The 18,543-nt window shown below is 40.6% G+C and overlaps 1 protein-coding gene across 1 annotated transcript in view; it reads right to left on the minus strand.

Annotated features, from left to right (window-relative positions):
• The window catches only part of FAM20A (FAM20A golgi associated secretory pathway pseudokinase), a 1,212,293-nt gene that overhangs the window by 176,169 nt on the left and 1,017,581 nt on the right, over positions 1 to 18,543 (minus strand). Inside the window, exon 7 of the mRNA XM_044085124.1 lies at positions 4,557 to 4,737. Within this exon, the coding sequence (XP_043941059.1) occupies positions 4,557 to 4,737 (181 nt within the window). The remainder of the gene's footprint in view (positions 1 to 4,556; positions 4,738 to 18,543) is intronic.

Genomic DNA, 18,543 nt, shown 5'->3' on the forward strand with positions numbered 1-18,543 from the left:
TTATCTAGGTTGGTCTCCCTCTGCAAGGGGTATTTCAAAACAGTTTTTCTTTATGTTTACTGTTTTCCTTATTTAGATGTATCTGTTTTCTCCCTTGAGTTTCTTTTTTACACTGACAGAAATGGGTTGAGATCTCTGACCAGGTACTGTTTCTTCCTATTTTACCACACTAGTGAATTTTGTACATGTTGATACATCCCTTCCTTTTAAGTATTCACCTGTTGCTTAGATTACTTCATTTTGGAGCTTTCAATTTTAGTTTGCTAGAAAGTATAGACTTCTGCTCAGCTTGTGCATTTTCCATTCTTCCTAGTTTCATTTCTTTGTAATGTTATCTTTCAGTGAGTGATTCCTTTCCTTACTTTGTCTAGTCCCTTCTACATCCTGTTTTCAACACTTTCCGGTATATAGATTCATAGGTGTGTACTAGGTTAATGGCCCTGGAGCCTTTACAAGCCTAGCCCATAAGATTACCCTGGCATCGTGCCAACCGATCGTAGTTTCCACTGCCTCTGTGGAGTAGAGCCACTGGAGTGATCCCCGAGGTGAATTTTCTATCTCCCATCCACTCATCAAGATTTCTCTTGAAGAGGGCCAGTGAGGTGCTCTGTATGACATGTATGGGAAGTCTATTCAATAGCATGGGCAGTCTCCGGGTTATGAACCTGTGCCTCCAGCATGTTCTGTTGATTGGGGTAATGAGATTGAGTCTCTGGAATGTGTGGTGCGGAGGGATTGGGATTTCTTTAGATGTAGCATTTCTAACAGAGCTGGGTCAGACATGGCTTTATAAGTCAGGCAGAGATTGCCTCTAAGTAGGCAATATGAGACAGAGAATAGTTGGAGTTTTTTGAGTCTGTCCATATAGGACAAGTGTTTAAGGCCTAGGATCCTCTTTATGAGGTACTTTTGCGGCCTCTCCAGTTGTTGCAGGTGTCTAGTGAGGTACATGCCAAATGGGGCATTGTACTCGATGACTGGCCTAATGAGGGAGGAGTAGAGGGAGACAATGACCTCTTTCTTCCTGGATGCAAAACCCTTAGTAGTGAGATGTGCCACATAGAAGGACTTTCTCACCACAGTGGCAGTGTAGTGGTCAAAAGAGAGGTTGCTGTCAACCTGTGTTCACAGATCTCTTATAACGCCTTCTGTGTTCAGTGGACTACCATCAATGTCAATTGAATCCTTTCCTGAAGGCCTCTCTACCGTGGGCATGTTTTAATATATCTCTTTAAATGATCTTTGAAAATGTGTAAGCTATTCTTTTTTAACCTCATCCAAATGTCAGTACCTTTACGTAATTCTAACACCATACCTTGAATCCTTCTTTTAAACATATAGTTATTAGTCTTTCTGGGGATTACTCCTCCTTTTTTTGAGGATACAGGTATATCTGTTGACTTAAACATTTGCCAGTTAGTCAAAATGAGTATAGACTTCCTGTTGTTTTCATATGTCTTTAAACTGGAGAAAAACTTTCCATGTTATCTCATGTGTTAAATGAAGAAAACACACAATCCGCTGGTCGGTACAATAAAGGTATATCCTCCAAATGAACCACGCTCCAAAAAGTATTTCGTAACTGGATAGTAGCTTTAATAAACAAACGGACACCAACAGCACAAGGTACAACAACCATAGATTAAGCGCGCTTTCGTCTCTGCATAGGAGACTTCATCAGAATGAAAAAAAAAATGTTTGTTTCTTAATAAAAACTCCCTTAGTTCTCATTTCTTTGGCTCAGACAGTGTCATCGGGTCTATATTAAATAAGTGAACTTTCAAAAGTTCGAGTGTGATGTGGTCGACACCATATGATCGAATTTTTGAAAGTTCGAACGTTTTAAGGGAGATCTCCATACAGCGCAGAATGGGAAGATTTCCCTTTTCCTGCACTGTAGTGCGATCTCGGAGTTGGTATATTTAAAGAGTGAGGGGTGTGTATCTCATGTGTTAACCTAGGAACTACAGCACAAGGATGGATTATCTTTTCATAGTTTTTATTTCTGATTGAGTGATGGCATACTGTTTCCTAAACCTAACTTTTTCAACTGCATTTTTAGAAAAGGGATTCTTCTTATAAACATACTGTGACTTTATAAGCATGACCTCACTACCTGACTTTAGTGGTTCCTATAACTCCTTGTCATCGGTTAAGCTACTGCACTAAATTATCTTGCTGAGAAACACTAACAAATGGCTGGATCTACTATTTTTGCTGACAATTTATCAAATTTCATAGCATCACTGGTAGTAGTCTTTCTAAGTAGTTATAATTTTCATAGGTATAACAGCATTGCCATTACTAGTAGAAATTCTAGTAATGTTGTCAAATTTCTGCATCTATACAATAATATTAAACAGGTGATACTACATTTGTTACCTGAATTTGACAATGCTTTATCGTAAGTCTAGACTGCTCAGTTTTAAATAAACTTTCATTACTTAAACTCTCAACAACATTTTCAGCATCTTCAGGTTTGCCTGAAAATATTTGCTTTCATAAAACAGGAGGCAAAGGCCTTTTAAATTTATCAACAGCTAATGGTTCTACCATTTTACTTTAAGAATGCTGGAATGTCAGACTCTGACCACAATTTAAGTACAATTTTAAGTCACATAATTGAAACTATACTGTTTTGTTAGAAGAAAATGTCCAGCTATGAAACTTTTGAGCTTGCATCATAGAAGTAAGACTAGTTCAGGCTAGCAAACCCTTGCTTAATTTTTCATAATCCTGATAGTCCTATCCATCTCCATGAAAGATTTTAAAGTCTCCCCAATAAGCTGAGAACAGAATACTGACCAATCGTTCCGGGCACATCCCTTCTGGACTGCATACCTCTCAAAGGTCAGTAGGTATGCATTAGGATCTTCCACACCCTCAGTGGTGGTGGATATAATTTGAATCTTGATTGGGGTTTAGGTATTTATGCTGTAAGGACATACCACTCAACAACAATAATAATGACAATCCCTTGCCTGGCGATATATGACTAGCTGTGACAGAGAATGCAATCTCACATTGGAAGAAGCAGGTAGCCAAATTTCAGAACTATGAAATGAAATTAAGCACAAGAGATGACACTTTAACTGCTTTATTATTATACATACAGGAGAGTAAATACATGACACATAGGAAACTGAAGCATGGCCAGATAATAGATTCCAAGATATGCTAAACAGGCTAAATAGCCACTTAAAGCTCAAGAGATACAGACTTTGCACTATATTAGTTCTAAAGTACAGCAACGAAAGATGTTGAATCTAGGCTAACTTGCTAGATATTCTAAATGTATATATGTTAGTCAAGAAATATAGATATAGAAAATGCACATAAGCAGCACTGGCAGGGTGAGAAGGAAAGCTTTTGCTGTGCCTCATACGGCTTTAGACCCGCTGTTAGATTACACATAGGAACAATATTAGCCAAACAATCACAGAGATCATAAGGTGTCTTGCGATATACACCTTTAAGTACATACACTTAAAAGTTCTCACCCTCCTTTTCAAACATCTAATAATGCTCACCTCCCAAATTCAGGAGCATTGTACATGATAACATTGATGCAAATTTGTGTTTACCCATCCAATCACCAAGACTAGCCTTAAAGGTAGCCAAAGTAGTACTTTGTTTAACCTGCAGTGGTAATTTATGCCAAAGGCTTGGAATACATTGAGTTGGCAACCTATCCCTCCAGCAACTTTTGTTTATTTGTTGGTGTAGATTTAGATCTCTAGTTTGGGTGTTTGTAGAACTACTGGTTTTGTGAAAACATAGGAGTCCAAACAGGAATGGGTCTTTCATGGCTAAAAAAGTGAAATAAAGGTCACCTCAAATCAAAACACCCTTTTAAGTGGAGGCCTGGGGAAAAATGCTCCACCACATTACAAAATTTTTAAACATACATTCAGTAACATACATGAAATTACATTAAGTAATATATATTAACAGTGACACATGCATTTACTTATTGGATTACACATAAAATAAAGGCGACTACTGGAATATAAAAGCTACTTATGTATTAGTAGGTGTTGAACATTGAGCATTTGAAGATATGTATTAGTGGGTTTGTCAAACAGATAACAGATCGTCTGATTAATGCTTAGAAAAACAAACAAATTGAGGTGATACAGATGTATATCTGTCAACCTCTTAGCACAATAAACCTGGACAAAGCCAAAATAATGGGGGGGGGGGGACAAAGGACCAGAAACAAGAATACATTTTAAATATTAATTTAGAAAGTTGCTAAAATACATTTTCTAAGGAACATGAAGTCTGAAACTGAAATGTCTGTCATTATTTAGTGAATTAATTCCTCAAGGACCTCTTAGAAAACCATAGACTTAATTAGGAACAGACCAAAATATGATGCAAAAATCTGGACATTCTTTGAAAATCTTGACAGTTGACAGGTATGTACATATGTACTACAATAATGAAAAAAAAAATACTGACTTCAAACTACCTTTTTTCTGAAAATGTTTTGCCAAATAAGTGCATTTCAATAACCGGGCTTACCCTGATAGCTAAACCAAAACTTTACTTACTCCATTTTTCCAGCAAAAGTATAGGATCGGATCCAGGGATTAGGGATTGCCACCCTTGGTGCAAGTTTCAGGGAAGGAAGATAGGCTGAAAGTGACCCTTCCAATAGATGAGGATTTCCACACACAGCATATTCACTCTTACATGTATATGGACATCTTGCAAAAAAGCACACATTTTTTGCTGAAACAGTGGAAGCAGAAAGTTAAAAAAAGGTTTAGTAATGAGAAAAGTCAAGTTATTCAAAGCAGTGCTTTCTACCAAGTGAAGCATTAATTAACATTAAAAATGCACTTCTGCCAGTTAGTGGTTGTCAGTAAGATGAGTATGAAATGTAATCACTGGTATCATTACACAGATAAATATTTCTAAGGTAATCATCCTTGATTTGACCAAGCTGTACATTCTTTAACACTTGATGTTTTCATATATATGTAAGCAATCCAGGATTGATTATCCAAAACACTTAGCTTAAGCACTAAGGAATGAAGTTCTTGGACTCTAGTGCAAAAAAAAAAAAAAAAAAAATCAATAAAAATAATTACAAAACAGTGAATCATAGCAAGATAAGTACATCATAAAAGCTTCAGGTGGCTAATAGTTGTTTAGTTATAGGGAGATTGGCCTGACTAATTGTAAGAAGGGGGATAAGCTCAGCATTATATATTATATTACAATACATTTGATTGATGGCAGAAAGACAGTAAAACTATCTAGTCTGCCTTTTAAGTGCATTTAACATTCTATCTCCTCTCCATCTGTGCCTTCCCACTCATCCCTTCTCCCACTGTCTCATGCCTTGTTTGAATGACTTTGTGGATTGCCTTTATAGCTCCCATTCTCAAGTCCATAACATGACGCAATGACAACTCTACCTATGAAGACATGCTTTCAAAGATGCAAAGAGTAGTTCAGTCCTTAGAATATGCTGCATGTGGCCCCTCCATAATCCTCTGCCTTTCCCTCTCAAGATAACCTCATACACACCTCACTGTCCTGAATATGAGAAGAGTTCTAGCTCCTATAGTCTGTAGTCTTATCCTTACTATCCATCCCACAGATTCTTCTGGTAGCTTTCCCCTGGATTCCTTCCAGCAGCCTTTACCTTGTACAGTTCCTAGAACAGCATACAAAAGTCAAAGTGTAATGTGAGCTGGGTCTTGTGGAGTTGAAAAAGAAACATTATGTTTATGTGTGTCCCATTTTGTCAGCACTTAAAGATTTAAGTTTATTATTTATTTATTTATTTATTAACATTTGTTTACCAGGATTGTCCGACTGGACACCAGGTGTACTTTTTCAGTGGAGTTCTGGGGAGAAAAGCTCCACAAGGTTACTCCACAAGGTTACACAGTAATTTAGTGAACTTAGTTGAAGTTTAACGTTTATTAATAGTTTAAAAAATTAACAATAGTTTAAAAAGTTTGACAAGTTGTTTAGAAGAAAAACTGATCTCAAAACATATATAGGTGAGCATAAGTACAGTATATATACAATCAACTTCACAGAAAAAAGTAGCGCTGACATTACATTGCAGCAGGTCTAGAACTGTTATCAACAAACTTTAATGCTGTTTTGAAGGTCAAGTGACTAGAAGTTCAATACTACCTTTCTAGATGGTTAAGGTATTTTATGTAGAATTATTCACATTTTCTTTTAATCTTAAGGTCTCCAGCTTTTTGTCTTTTTGAAGGTTGTACATTTGGTGATAGGGACTAGAACACTCATAGTGAGAAGGTGCAGCAGGGAATGTTTATTTAGTTTGTTAGTTTATTTTGCAAATAATTATGGTTAAATTATTGTGGATTTTAGATATTTTGTTTGCAGCACTTTGATTTGAGTAAGTCAGGATGTTATATGTTACCACTTTCCTTCTAAAGTCTATCCTAATCTGATAATATGCCCCAGCATTCTGTTTACTACTACTGCGATGGTGGTGCTGCGGTAGCATTGTCGCCTCACAGTTAGACACTGTCTGTTCGATTCTCAGTTAGAGCGTCTTCTGTGTGTCGATGTGCGTGAATGGGCGTTCCTTCGTTGAAGGTTGTGCGTTAGGCCCGGCAAGCCAGCACATAAAAATCTACTGCCAATCATTAGTGGACCGGAGTTCCGCTATGGCGACCCCTAACCGGGAAAAGCCGAAAGACACAAACAAACAATTCTGTTTACTATTGTCCTCTCACTTTGTTCCTGCTGGCCTATTCCAGATATGGTTGACTCAGATTCTTTTTCTGCTCTGTCACTGTTAGGTGTATTCCATCTGCTGATACTTCACATCACATTTATTGTTGCAGTCCAAATGCAGTACTTTGCATTTGTTAACAGTGAACCTCATCTGCCACTTTTCTGCCTACTTATGTAGCATTTCCAAATCCTTCCTTATGTTTTTTCATCCCATCCTGTACACGCCTTTGTGTCATCAGTGAAGAGACTGATTCTGGTCACTTGTTTCTTCATCTATGTCTGATACAAACAAATTGAAGGGTAACGGACCTAGGACAGACCCTCACAGTATTCCAGTAGAAACGTTTCCTAGTTTTCAACATTTTTCCTTGGCTTCTTGGTCAAGTGCGAACTGGATGAAGTTTCAGTTCACTGAGTTTGACTCATCAATATGCAAGCTGTTGGTCACTGTTCCCAAAATGTAGCCACACTCTACTTGTGTGCCTAAAGCAATAGAAATGCTTACCATTTTTGTTTTTCTCCACAGTTATGTAATCATGAGTTAGTAGTTATATGTATATGTATACACACACACACACACATATACACATATATATATATATATATATATATATATATATATATATATATATATACATAATCACACACACACACACACACACACACACACACACACACACACACACACACACACACACACAAGGGTGGATACACACATGCGTGCAGGATGTCTGCCAACTGCATTCAAGAATTTTCTTTTTTTTCTCCATACATTTGAAATCTTTTCTGGTTTTAACCAGTTGAAGCTTCAACCAGTATACTCTCAAAGAGATGTAGTCAAGCCTTTTCCTTCACACCACAACCTATTTTGTCCTACTATTCAATTATACAGCAATACAGTTCCTCCATCTTGGTTCCACTCCTATCCTCTCCAGTTTTCTTATCAACTTCCTGTATGGGACTGTGTCCAAAGCCTTGCTAGAGTCCAGGCTGACTACATCTGTTGAACCTCCCCTCTCAGTTTTGGCAGGTTTGACTGACATCTCCTTCTGGTCATGAACCCATGTGGCTGCTGCCCTGAAGAATGTTATTCTCTAAAAATGCCTTACCCTCAGAACTATCTCCATAACTCTCCTTGACCACATTAACATAAACGGCTTGCAGTACCCTGAATTTTTTGACTGCCCATGTGCATGGGTACCATTCTTAATGTCCTTCAGTCCCCAGGCACTTCTGCATTAGCCAGTAAAATTTTGAAGACTGTTGCCAAAAGGTCTACTAGCATACTGACAAGATTTTTGAGGAATCTTGAAGGTTGTTCATCTGCCCCTTGTGTTTTATCCCCCCTATGGGCAAGCAGTTTTCTCTCTCTCTCAATTTTTTATTTCACCAGACTACCTATGGTGTTTGCAACATGCATAGCCTTATGCAATATAAGTTTTAAACTTCTAAAACAGAATCTACATATTCCAAGTGTGCTAATAACACTTAGCACTTGTGTTTAGGACACTGGTTACTAACTTGTAAAAATGGAGACATCATTTTTTTTCATAACCCCAAAACATTTCTCCACTATGTCTTCATGCACTTCCCTTTTAATCTTTCTCTGATGTTCCAGGTATCATCATCTGTGAAGTTTTTATCTACACTGCCATTTATTTTTCTTTTGGATGGGTATGCTGTAGGTAGACCTCTAAGAAGGCTTTAATGTCTTCCTGAACTTGTGTCTAATCCCTATTACAAAATGACGAATGTTCTTGATAGTAGCTAGCAAATGAGTCTTTAATGCAGTTTTGGGAAATATCTAACTCTTGCCTTTTTTAATTTACAAGTCTCTTGAAGTTCAAAACTACCTTTCTAGATAGTGAAAACATTTTTGTGTAGAATTATTCACATTTTCCTTTAATCTAGTTTTTGTCTTTTCAGGTGTATTATGACTGACTTAAACTACAACATCGTTGTTTTGTCAGTAGTCCTTAGGTCTATTATGACTGCCTTAAACTACATCTCTCTTTTGTCAGCAGTCCTTCATTACTGGATTATTTTATACAGTATTGGGAGATTTTGCTTATTTACCCAATAAAATGAAAACACTGAAAATCTTGAGATTCAGACACTAATCAGTAGAATATTCTTTGACATCTACTGTGCCAGGGAAAACTTACCTGAGTTAAGAAACAGATCAGTTATGATAGCCTGCTGATATGTGAAGGCTGCCAGCCTAGCTAGACAGAATTTTGTAGATAATTCTGTCATTTGTAAATATTAATATAAGCCACAGGCTTGTTCTCTTAAATGGAAGAAAATGGTGTTAAATGCTGAACGTCAAAAATGTAACAACAGTGCACTCTGCTGGAAGAGAGTTGATAGGAAACCCGGAACCGTGATGTCTAAACCAGCAGATTCTTTCTATTCTTTTAAGACCAGAGTTAATTGCTAGATTTTACATATACAATGTCTTTAATTATTGTGGTTTCCTGACCAGGTGCAAGATCAATGCAATGCAATGTAAATGTAGAGTTTCTATTAGCCTGGGAAACCAGAGAATTATTACGAATGATGTAATCTAAAATGAGTCAGCAGGATGTACTATCAATTTAATGGACTTTCTCGGAGACAGAGAGAGAGCATTTTGCATTTGTCTTCAGAACTGACCACTCACCAGCACTTGCTTTGCTCTGTCTGTATGTAAGTAGGATCCTAGACTTTAGTATTTCTCTTTAAGAAATAGAAAATAGTAAATTTAGATTTGCTGTTTTCTATATTGATGTAAGTGTCAGAACTATTCTACTGTATTATTGTAAACAGTTTCCTGTGATCTTTGAACTCTTGACTAGCACTGTGTAGTAATAAGTATTGTCTTGTGCTTTTATTATTTATTTAATATTTTTAAACCTTTCAACTGTGGCTGTTTTGTGCAGAGATAATTTAAGATCTAGAATACATTGCGTGTATATAGTGATACAGTACAAAGCCACTCCAGGTAAGTCTTGCTGCTCAGTCACACTTACCATTTGTATAATAGTACTGCACAGTAATAATTGGACACCCTTTGGTAAGGGCTTTTTAGTAGGTGATAAGTAATGGTCCTGGTGGCAGTGATTACTACCTTATAGCCTGGACAGAAGGGGTACAGCTAGTGAACCTGTGCCAGCCTTCCCAGGAGTGTCTGTGTGGTTGTATATAAATCATATCTTAAAGTGTGTATGTGTGTGTCAGCTACTCAGGCAGGAACATGAAGCACTGGTTAGACAGAGAGAGTGCTAGGAGTACTTGGCTTGGGATCCTGGTTAAGGACCCCACTCTATAGCTCTGCCAGTGGGGAGTCTTACTGGGGATCTGGAGAGAAAGAGAGAAACCAGCCTCAGACTGACTGTGATCTCTGTGTGCTCTTATGGGAAATTGTACTTTACTGTGTGTGTACTTGTTATCCTTCCCAATGTGGATGCCCCTCACTGGTGTTAGTGGTGAGGACTGAGGCTCCTTGATTGCTGGGCCAGTGCACGGGCGTCACATATTAATTGTTTGGCAGTGGTGGGATATCCACACCACATGTTAATTGGTTGGCAATTAGCTTGTAGTGGTGTGGATAGTAAATTCCTGTAACGTGTGTACAGTGATCACTGAAGGTATTTTGGTACTCTAAATTAGCCACACAATGAATATTCAGAGTTCAGACCACAATTGTTTTATTTCTTTTGTTAACCAAAAAAGTCACTGGACGGAATGTAACACTCATACATATTCACCTGTTTCCAGAAATGAGATAACGATAGCGTATGGTAGGATTGATTCTCTACTTGAAGAGTATTTAATTGAGACCAGGATTGATATAAAAACATACAACTTTCTAAAACAAACCCACCCTCTTATTCCTAATATTTTCGGCATTCCCAAGATACATAAATATGTAAAATACCCCCCTATAGAGATATTGTATCGGCAAAGAATTCCAAAACACACCCTTTAGCAGTATATTTGGACTATTTCACCAAAGAAATCCCATTAAAATAGATCACCTGCTTAGGGATTCATGGGATTTTTTTACGGAAGTTAACCCTAAATGTTTGAACATTCATATGACATCAAAAATAAGACGGAAGCCAGTGCACTATATAAACATTCACTGACATGTTGGATTTAAAGGTTTTTACATTTGGTATAATTGACACAGTGGGAATCAATTATAGAAGGGGTGATGTTAAAAACTTGTTGTTAAATAAAGAATTGAAATGGCAGTTGAGGCTAAGGTCTAATTTACCCCCAGGTTTGAATGAATATATTTCCATTAAACCAGTGTTAGTGACAAAAGCGATAGAAGTATAGTCACTAAAACATGGTTGCAATAATTTTATTTAATTTTATTGTATTTTATTCATTCTATTCATTGATTTTTGTTAAAAATATACTAGTACTGAAATTTTCAAAAATGCATTTTAAATGTTTTGTACGGATGAATATTTAATGAGTAAGTTTTACTGAATTTCATGCTGATATTCGAAAAGGGACCATATTGCTTTAAAACACTAATTGATTTTAATTGCATTTTGTGTATATGATATAAAATGGTTGAGTTTGAAGTTTTGTTTGTATCTGATGAAGTCTTGACTCTCAAGACGAAAGCGCTTATATTGTATTTAAAAATAAATTATTGGGCACTCGCTCATGGTATTGGACCTCTATTGTGTTTTCTTATTTCTTTTGTTAGCTTAGTTAGGGAGAGCAGGCAAGCATGTCAGTAGAAGAGTATGGCAAGCTGTTAAGGAGCCAGTTGGCTGAGATGTGCCAGGCTAAGGGACTGGTGCACGGAAACCTGACTAAGGCAGACATGATTGCAGCTTTGGTCACAGCTGCATCAGAAAATGGCAATCAGGAGAGTGATCAGACTGGCCATGGCGATGTACAACACTCAGAGAATGGAGAGCTGAACCTTTCTGCAGAGGACTTAAAAATCCATCTGGAGCTAAAACGACTTGAGTTGGAGGCCAGGCGTTTGGAAACAGAAGCAGCAATGAGACTGAGATGTCTACAGGCTGAGGAGAATGAGAAACTGCTATGCCTGGAAGCTGAGGAGAAGGAAAGGCAGAGGCAGCACGAAAAGGAGATGGTGACTCATTGCCAGAGTCATGGAGGTAATGGGGAAGGGAGTAACTGGACCCCAGAAGCCCAAAAAGTCAGTAAATTTCTTACTCAGTTTACAGAGGGGGATAATTTTGACAGTTTCATTCATATGCAAGAGAGGGTATATAAACAGTATGATGTTGACGAAAGGATCTGTGTATGGTTCCTGACCCACTTACTCCATGGTAAAGCTGTAACTGTGCTGTCTAAATTAACTGATCGTGAATGTTTTGATTATACTGCTGTTAAGAATTGTTTGTTAGAATTTTTTAAGCGAACACCTGAAACTTATAAGAAAACGTTTCATAAGCATAGGCGCAAGGCAGATGAAAGTGTGTGTGAATATGTTGCTGAACTGAGCACTTACTTTCATAGGTGGGTGAGTGGATGTCTGGTCACCAATTCTGAAGCGCTGGCAGATCATTTGGTGAGGGAACAAGCCCTTAGCACTTTGCCTGAGGACATGAGGATCTGGTTAGCTGACAGACAATGTGCTACTTCAGAGAAGTTGGTGAAGAAGGGAGACCTATACCTAGCAAGCAGAGCATCCTTGCACAGGAAAGGGACCCCCAGTACTGCTCATGGGTCTAAAGGAACCCATGGTGGGCAGCCCAGAGTGCTCCAACCGAATCTGCCAGTAGCAGAGGAAGCCACTAGTCCAGGTACATGTCCCGGACCTAGGGTTAAATGTTTTGAATGCAACCAGTGGGGCCATGTGGCATACAGATGTCCATGGGGGTAAAGTGGGGAACAAAAGGTGAGAGAGCCAATAAGTGGGAAAGACAAAATGCCAATAGTAGGCTGTCTTGAGACAACAGGGGTACTGAACTACCATTCTGCAAATGTTCTGACAGGGAAGGATTTGATGAGGTAGTATCATGTGTTTATGCAGTTACACGCAGTCAGGCTTCGAGACAAGCATGTGGTTTGGTAGCCTGGGGGAGACCCAGATAGACCACATACTTGCAGCCAGGACTGGTGAAGTGGTTACTTCAGGGAGTGAGCTACTCTGTAGCAGTGAGACTTGAGGTGAGCCACAGCTGCTTGTGGGTACTGATGTTCCCCTTGCACAGAGTGACTGCAAAGGTAGAGGTGATTAGTAGTACCCAGGCTGACAGTGAGGCACCGCTGTCAGAGGATGCCAGACTTCCTGTGGAAGGGGAGCTGGGAAGAGTTACAAAGAGAGAGATGAGACAGGCTCAGCTCTCAGACTGTACATTGCAAGGCCTGAGACAGGTAGCTAGTGAGGCACCTGATTCTCAAGGGAAGGGGAAATCTGTATACTGGGACAAATATTTACTGTACAGAGAGTGGACCCCTGAGGGAGGGCTAGAAGTTGTTGTTCCCCCCAGTAAGGAAACCTCCCCCACTAAGGAAACCTCCTTAAAAAACTTCTCCAAAGCCAACTTCATGCTACTGAAGTCAGAAGTGACAAACTTCATGACACCCATGCAGATGGGATCTGAAAGTTCGACTGCAGAATCCTACACTAAGGCACTGTATGAGCACATCCACTCGTGCATGAATTGTGCCATCCCAAATAGAACCAAGTTGCTCTTCTCCAAAAAAAGGAAGTCAATCTGGTGGTCCCCTGCTACAAACAAACTATACAACAGAAAGAAGAAACTGTTGCAGAAAAGAGGAAAATCCCAGGATGCAAAAAAATCCGCCACCAGCCTCAGTAAAAAGCTGAGATCCCTCATAAAATCCTCAAAAGCTAGTTATGAAAATAAAATTGCCAAAGATTCCAAAGACAATCACAAGACATTCTATAGTTATGTCAAGAATTTAAATGGCAATGCTCAGATCTGCTCTGAGCTACAACAGAATGGCATTAAATATACTGATCCCAAGGATATTGCCAATATCCTGGCAGAGTGATTTATTGCCAACTTCACCCCCCTCTCACCCCACTAAAGGGCCCATCTCAATACCAAAAGATTGCCAAATTCCGGTAATCACAGCCACACAGGTAGAAACCGCACTCTCCAAAGCTAAGAATACAGCATCCATGGGACCAGATGACATCCCAGGCTGTGTACTACATGAACTACAAAATGAACTGGCATCTCACCTAAGTGTCATGTTTAATCATAGCCTCACCTCAAGCTTCGTGCCCACTGAGTGGCGCACAGCTACAGTTATCCCACTCCACATGGGAGGATCTGCCTTGGATCCCGGGAACTACCGTCGTATCAGTCTGACAAGCCTGATCTGCAAGGGCATGGAACGCATTATCATGGAACTTATAAACAAAGACATTAGCAACCTTTAAACACTGGACCCCACCCAGTGTGGGTTTGTGAAGGGCCGATCTTGTGTCCTGAATCTGATTGACTTCTTTGAATCAGTCTCCAGAGCTGTGGACGAGGGTAAGGCAGTCCACACAGCCTATCTGGACCTCGCCAAGGCCTTCAGCACCATCCCCCACTCTGGAAACATAGATAAACTTACTAAGCTGGGCATAAATCCCTATGTCACTCAATGGGTTGCCAACTGGCTTACTGACAGAACCCAGACTGTAAAAGTAGCCGACTCCAAATCCAGCTCCAGACAAGTGACAAGTGGAGTACCTCAGGGTTCAGTCCTGGGACCACTCTTGTTTGGCATTTACTTCTCTGAAGTACAGGCCAACACTAAGGGACTCTGGCTAACAGAGTTTGCAGATGACTGCAAACTGGAAGCCATTATTGAATCTCCAAATGATGTGGATATTCTACAAAAAGGGCCTTACAGAAACAGATGCCTGGTGCCAGAGCCATGGGCTCAAGCTTAATGCCAAGAAATGTATAGTTATCCCCTTTGGAAAAAAACATGTACCCATGAATTACCACATAGGTGGCAGGACACTAAACATCGAAAGTGTGATGAGAGACTTAGTGACACAGGTGGACAGTGGTCTCACTTTCGATAACCACATCGCCACAACAGTCAGGAAATCCTTCTATGTGGCACACCTCATCACTAAGGGATTTTCATCCAGAAAAAAGGAGGTCATTGTCCCACTGTATTCATATCTCATTTGACCCATTATAGAGTATAATGCCCTGTTTGGTATGTACCTCGCAAGACATCTGCAACAGCTGGAAAGGCCACAGAAATACCTCACTAAAAGAATCACAGGCCTAAAGCAGATGCCATATGCCGACTGTCTAAAAAAACTCCAGCTATACTCTGTGGCATATCGTCTACTCAGAGGCGATCTCTGCTTAACATACAAGGCCATGCCATACCCTGAGCTGTTGGACATGCTCCACTTAAAGAAATCCCAATTCCTCAGAGCCACACACTCCAGGGATCTAAATCTTGTCATAACAATGAACAAAACATGCTGGAGGGATAGGTTCCTGACCCAGAGACTCCCCATACTCTGGAATAGACTGCCCATACATGTCAAGCAGAGCGCCTCATTGGCCCTCTTCAAAAGGAACCTTGATGATTGGATGGGAGGTAGGAAATTCACCCCGGGGATCATGTCAGTTGCCCTGCTAGACAGGGGTCCAGAGAAGTAAATATTGTGGGAAGAAATATCCAGGGAATTGTTATGGCTAGGCTTGCATAGGCCCTAGGGCTGATAGCCTAGTACCAACCTATGAACCTAAGAGGGTACAGCAGTTGGCAGTGCCTAGAGCCTACCATCTGGCACTTCTAGCCATAGCCCATAATATTCCTTTTGCAGGTCATATGGGCATAAAACATACAAAGAGACGTATTATACAGAACTTCGATTGGCCTGGAATTTCCAGAGATGTAACAAGGTACTGCAGGACCAGTAAGCAGTGCCAAAAGGTAGGCAAGGCAGGAGACAAGGTGAGAGCTCCTTTGATGCTTTTGCCTGTGATTGAGGGGCCATTTCAAAGGGTAGCTATGGATATTGTGGGGCCTCTGAGTACCCAAAGTTCCACAGGGAAAAGTGGCTTTGTCCTCCAATGAGGCGGAAAAGGTGGCAAATGCTTTGTTAGAGATTTTCAGCAGGGTAGGTTTCCCAAAAGAAATACTGACTGACAGAGGTGCCAATTTCATGTCAGACCTGCTGGCTTGTCTGTGGAAGTACTGTGGGGTGAGGTGAAGCACCTGAAGACCACCCCTACCATCCCCAGTATAATGGTCTGGTTGAGAGGTTAAACTCTACAATCAAGTCCATGCTATGGGCATTTGCAGGCCAGTTTAAGAGGGAGTGGGACAGATATTTGCCCCATCTGTTGTTTGCTTATAGAGAGGTTTCCCAGGAATCCACAGGTTTTTCACACTTTGAGTTGCTGTATGGGCATAGGGTGGGGGGACCTCTAGATTTAATTTGTGATGACTGGGAAGGTGAGTGTGAATCTCACAAGGAGTCTGTTGTGGCATATGTCCTAAACCTCAGGACAAAGCTGAGGGAACTCATGGGCTTGGCACAGGAGAACCTGGCAGAAGCCCAACAACAGAAAAAGGTATGGTATGACAGTAATGCTTGAGCTAGAGAGTATGCTGTAGGGCAGCAGGTAATGGTTCTCGTTCCTGTCAGACACAACAAGTTGCAAGCAGCTTGGGAGGGACCCTACAAGGTGGTAAGACAGGTAAGTGATGTTAACTACATGGTGGAATTGCTAGGCAGGAGGCAGTGGCACAAATTTTACCATGTTAACATGATGAAACCTTACCATGATAGAGAAGCCCTTGTGCTGAGTATTTGCAGTGGAGTGCAGGAGGAGTCTGAGGGAGATCTGGTGACTGATCTCCTCAGTGAGGCTCGGACTGACACCTCAGTGGAAGGGGTAACAATGTCCCAGCAGCTATCTCCTACCCAGGTTCGAGACATCCGACCAGTGTTACAGGAGTTCGGGAACATGTTCACTGGTAAACCAGGGTGCACCCATCTGGTGCAGCACCAGGTGGATACAGGACCCTAAAGGCCTATTAGGCAGGCCCCGTATAGGGTGCCTGAGAGTGTCAGACTCTGATGGAGGAGATACAGGAGATGTTGGAACTAGGAGCAATTCAAGAGTCCAACAGTCCCTAGGCCTCCACAGTGGTGCTGGTGCCAAAGTAGGATGGCAGCACCATGTTCTGTGTGGACTACAGGAAATTAAATAATCACACAGTCAGATGCTTACCTTTTGCCTAGGACATATGAGGCCCTAGAACAGCTGGGTGGGGATATGTATCTCACTACCACTGATCTTACCAAGGGTTACTGGCAGGTGCTCTTGACTCTCAGTGCCAGAGAGAGGTCAGCCTTTGTGACTCCTTTTGGCTTGTATGAGTTCACAAAGATGCCCTTTGAGATGAAAAATGCTCCAGCGACTTTCCAGGGGCTGGTAGATCATATCCTAATAGGAGCAGGAGGGTTTGCCCTTGCTTACCTAGATGATACTGCCATCTACAGCCATTCCTGGCAAGAGCACCTTCACCATGTCAGGGAGGTACTGGGCAGAGTACAGAGGGCGGTGTTGACCACTGAGCTCAGCAAATGTTAGATGGGTATGGCAGAAGTCTCCTACCTGGGACATAGAGTGGGGAGTGGTAAGATCAGGCCAGAACCTGCCAAAGTGAAAGCCATTCAGGCATGGCCTGCACCTGTTACCAAAAAGCAGGTAAGGGCATTCTTAGGGACAGCAGGGTATTACAGAAAGTTAAGCCCCCTGTTATAGTACCATACATGCTCCCCTCGCAGACCTGACAAGGAAGAACAGACCAGATAAGGTAGTGTGAACCCCAGCATGTGAGCAGGCATTCCATAAGTTTGGGAGGACCCCCTGTGTTAACCAGTCCAGATTACAGCAAAGAATTTGTTGTGCAGATGGATGCTTCGAACCATGGGGTGGGGGCTGTACTTAGCCAGATTTCTTCAGAGGGAGAAGAGCACCCAGTTGTTTATCTGAGTCATAGGCTCCAACCCAAGGAGAAATGCTATGCAGCTGTAGAAAAGGAATGTCTAGCCATAGTGTGGGCACTGTAGAAACTTCAGCCTTATCTGTATGGAAGAAAATTCACTGTAGTAACAGATCACAATCCCCTAATATGGTTAAACAGAGCCAGCCAGCAAAAAGCCAAGTTGCTATGATGGAGCCTAGGGTTGCAAGTATTTGATATGTCAGTGTAGCACCGCAGTGGGAGTAGCAATGCCAATGAAGATGGACTCTCAAGACAGGGAATGGAGTAAGGTATACTCAGATAGATGTAATCTCCCAAGCAATGTTTCTCAAGGGTCATTTAAAAAACTAGCTTGAGTTCTCTGGGGTGGAAGATATATGAAGATATGTGAAGGCTGCCAGCCTAGCTAGATAAAATTTTGTAGATAGTTCTGTCATTTGTAAATATTAATATAAGCCACAGGCCTGTTCTCTTATTTGGAAGAAAATGGTGTTAAATGTCGAATGTCAAAAATATAACAACAGTGCACTCTGCTGGAAGAAAGCTGATAGATCCAGCCTTGTTTGACTGTTTGATCTCAGACTCGGAGGTGTGATGTCTAAACCAGCAGATTCTTTCTATTGTTTTGAGACCAGAGTTAAAACTGCTAAATTTTACATATATAATGTCTTGAATTACTGTGGTTTCCTGACCAGGTGCAAGATCAAAGCAATGTAAATGTAGAGTTTCTGTTAGCCTGAGAAACCAGAGAATTGTTAAGAATGATGTAATCTAAAATGAGTCAGCAGGATGTATTATCAATTTAAAGGACCTTCTCAGAGACAGAGA

The sequence above is a fragment of the Protopterus annectens genome, chromosome 10.part0 (genome assembly GCF_019279795.1).
Source record: "Protopterus annectens isolate FY-2018-M chromosome 10.part0, PAN1.0, whole genome shotgun sequence".
In the NCBI taxonomy this organism is placed as follows: Eukaryota; Metazoa; Chordata; order Ceratodontiformes; family Protopteridae; genus Protopterus; species Protopterus annectens.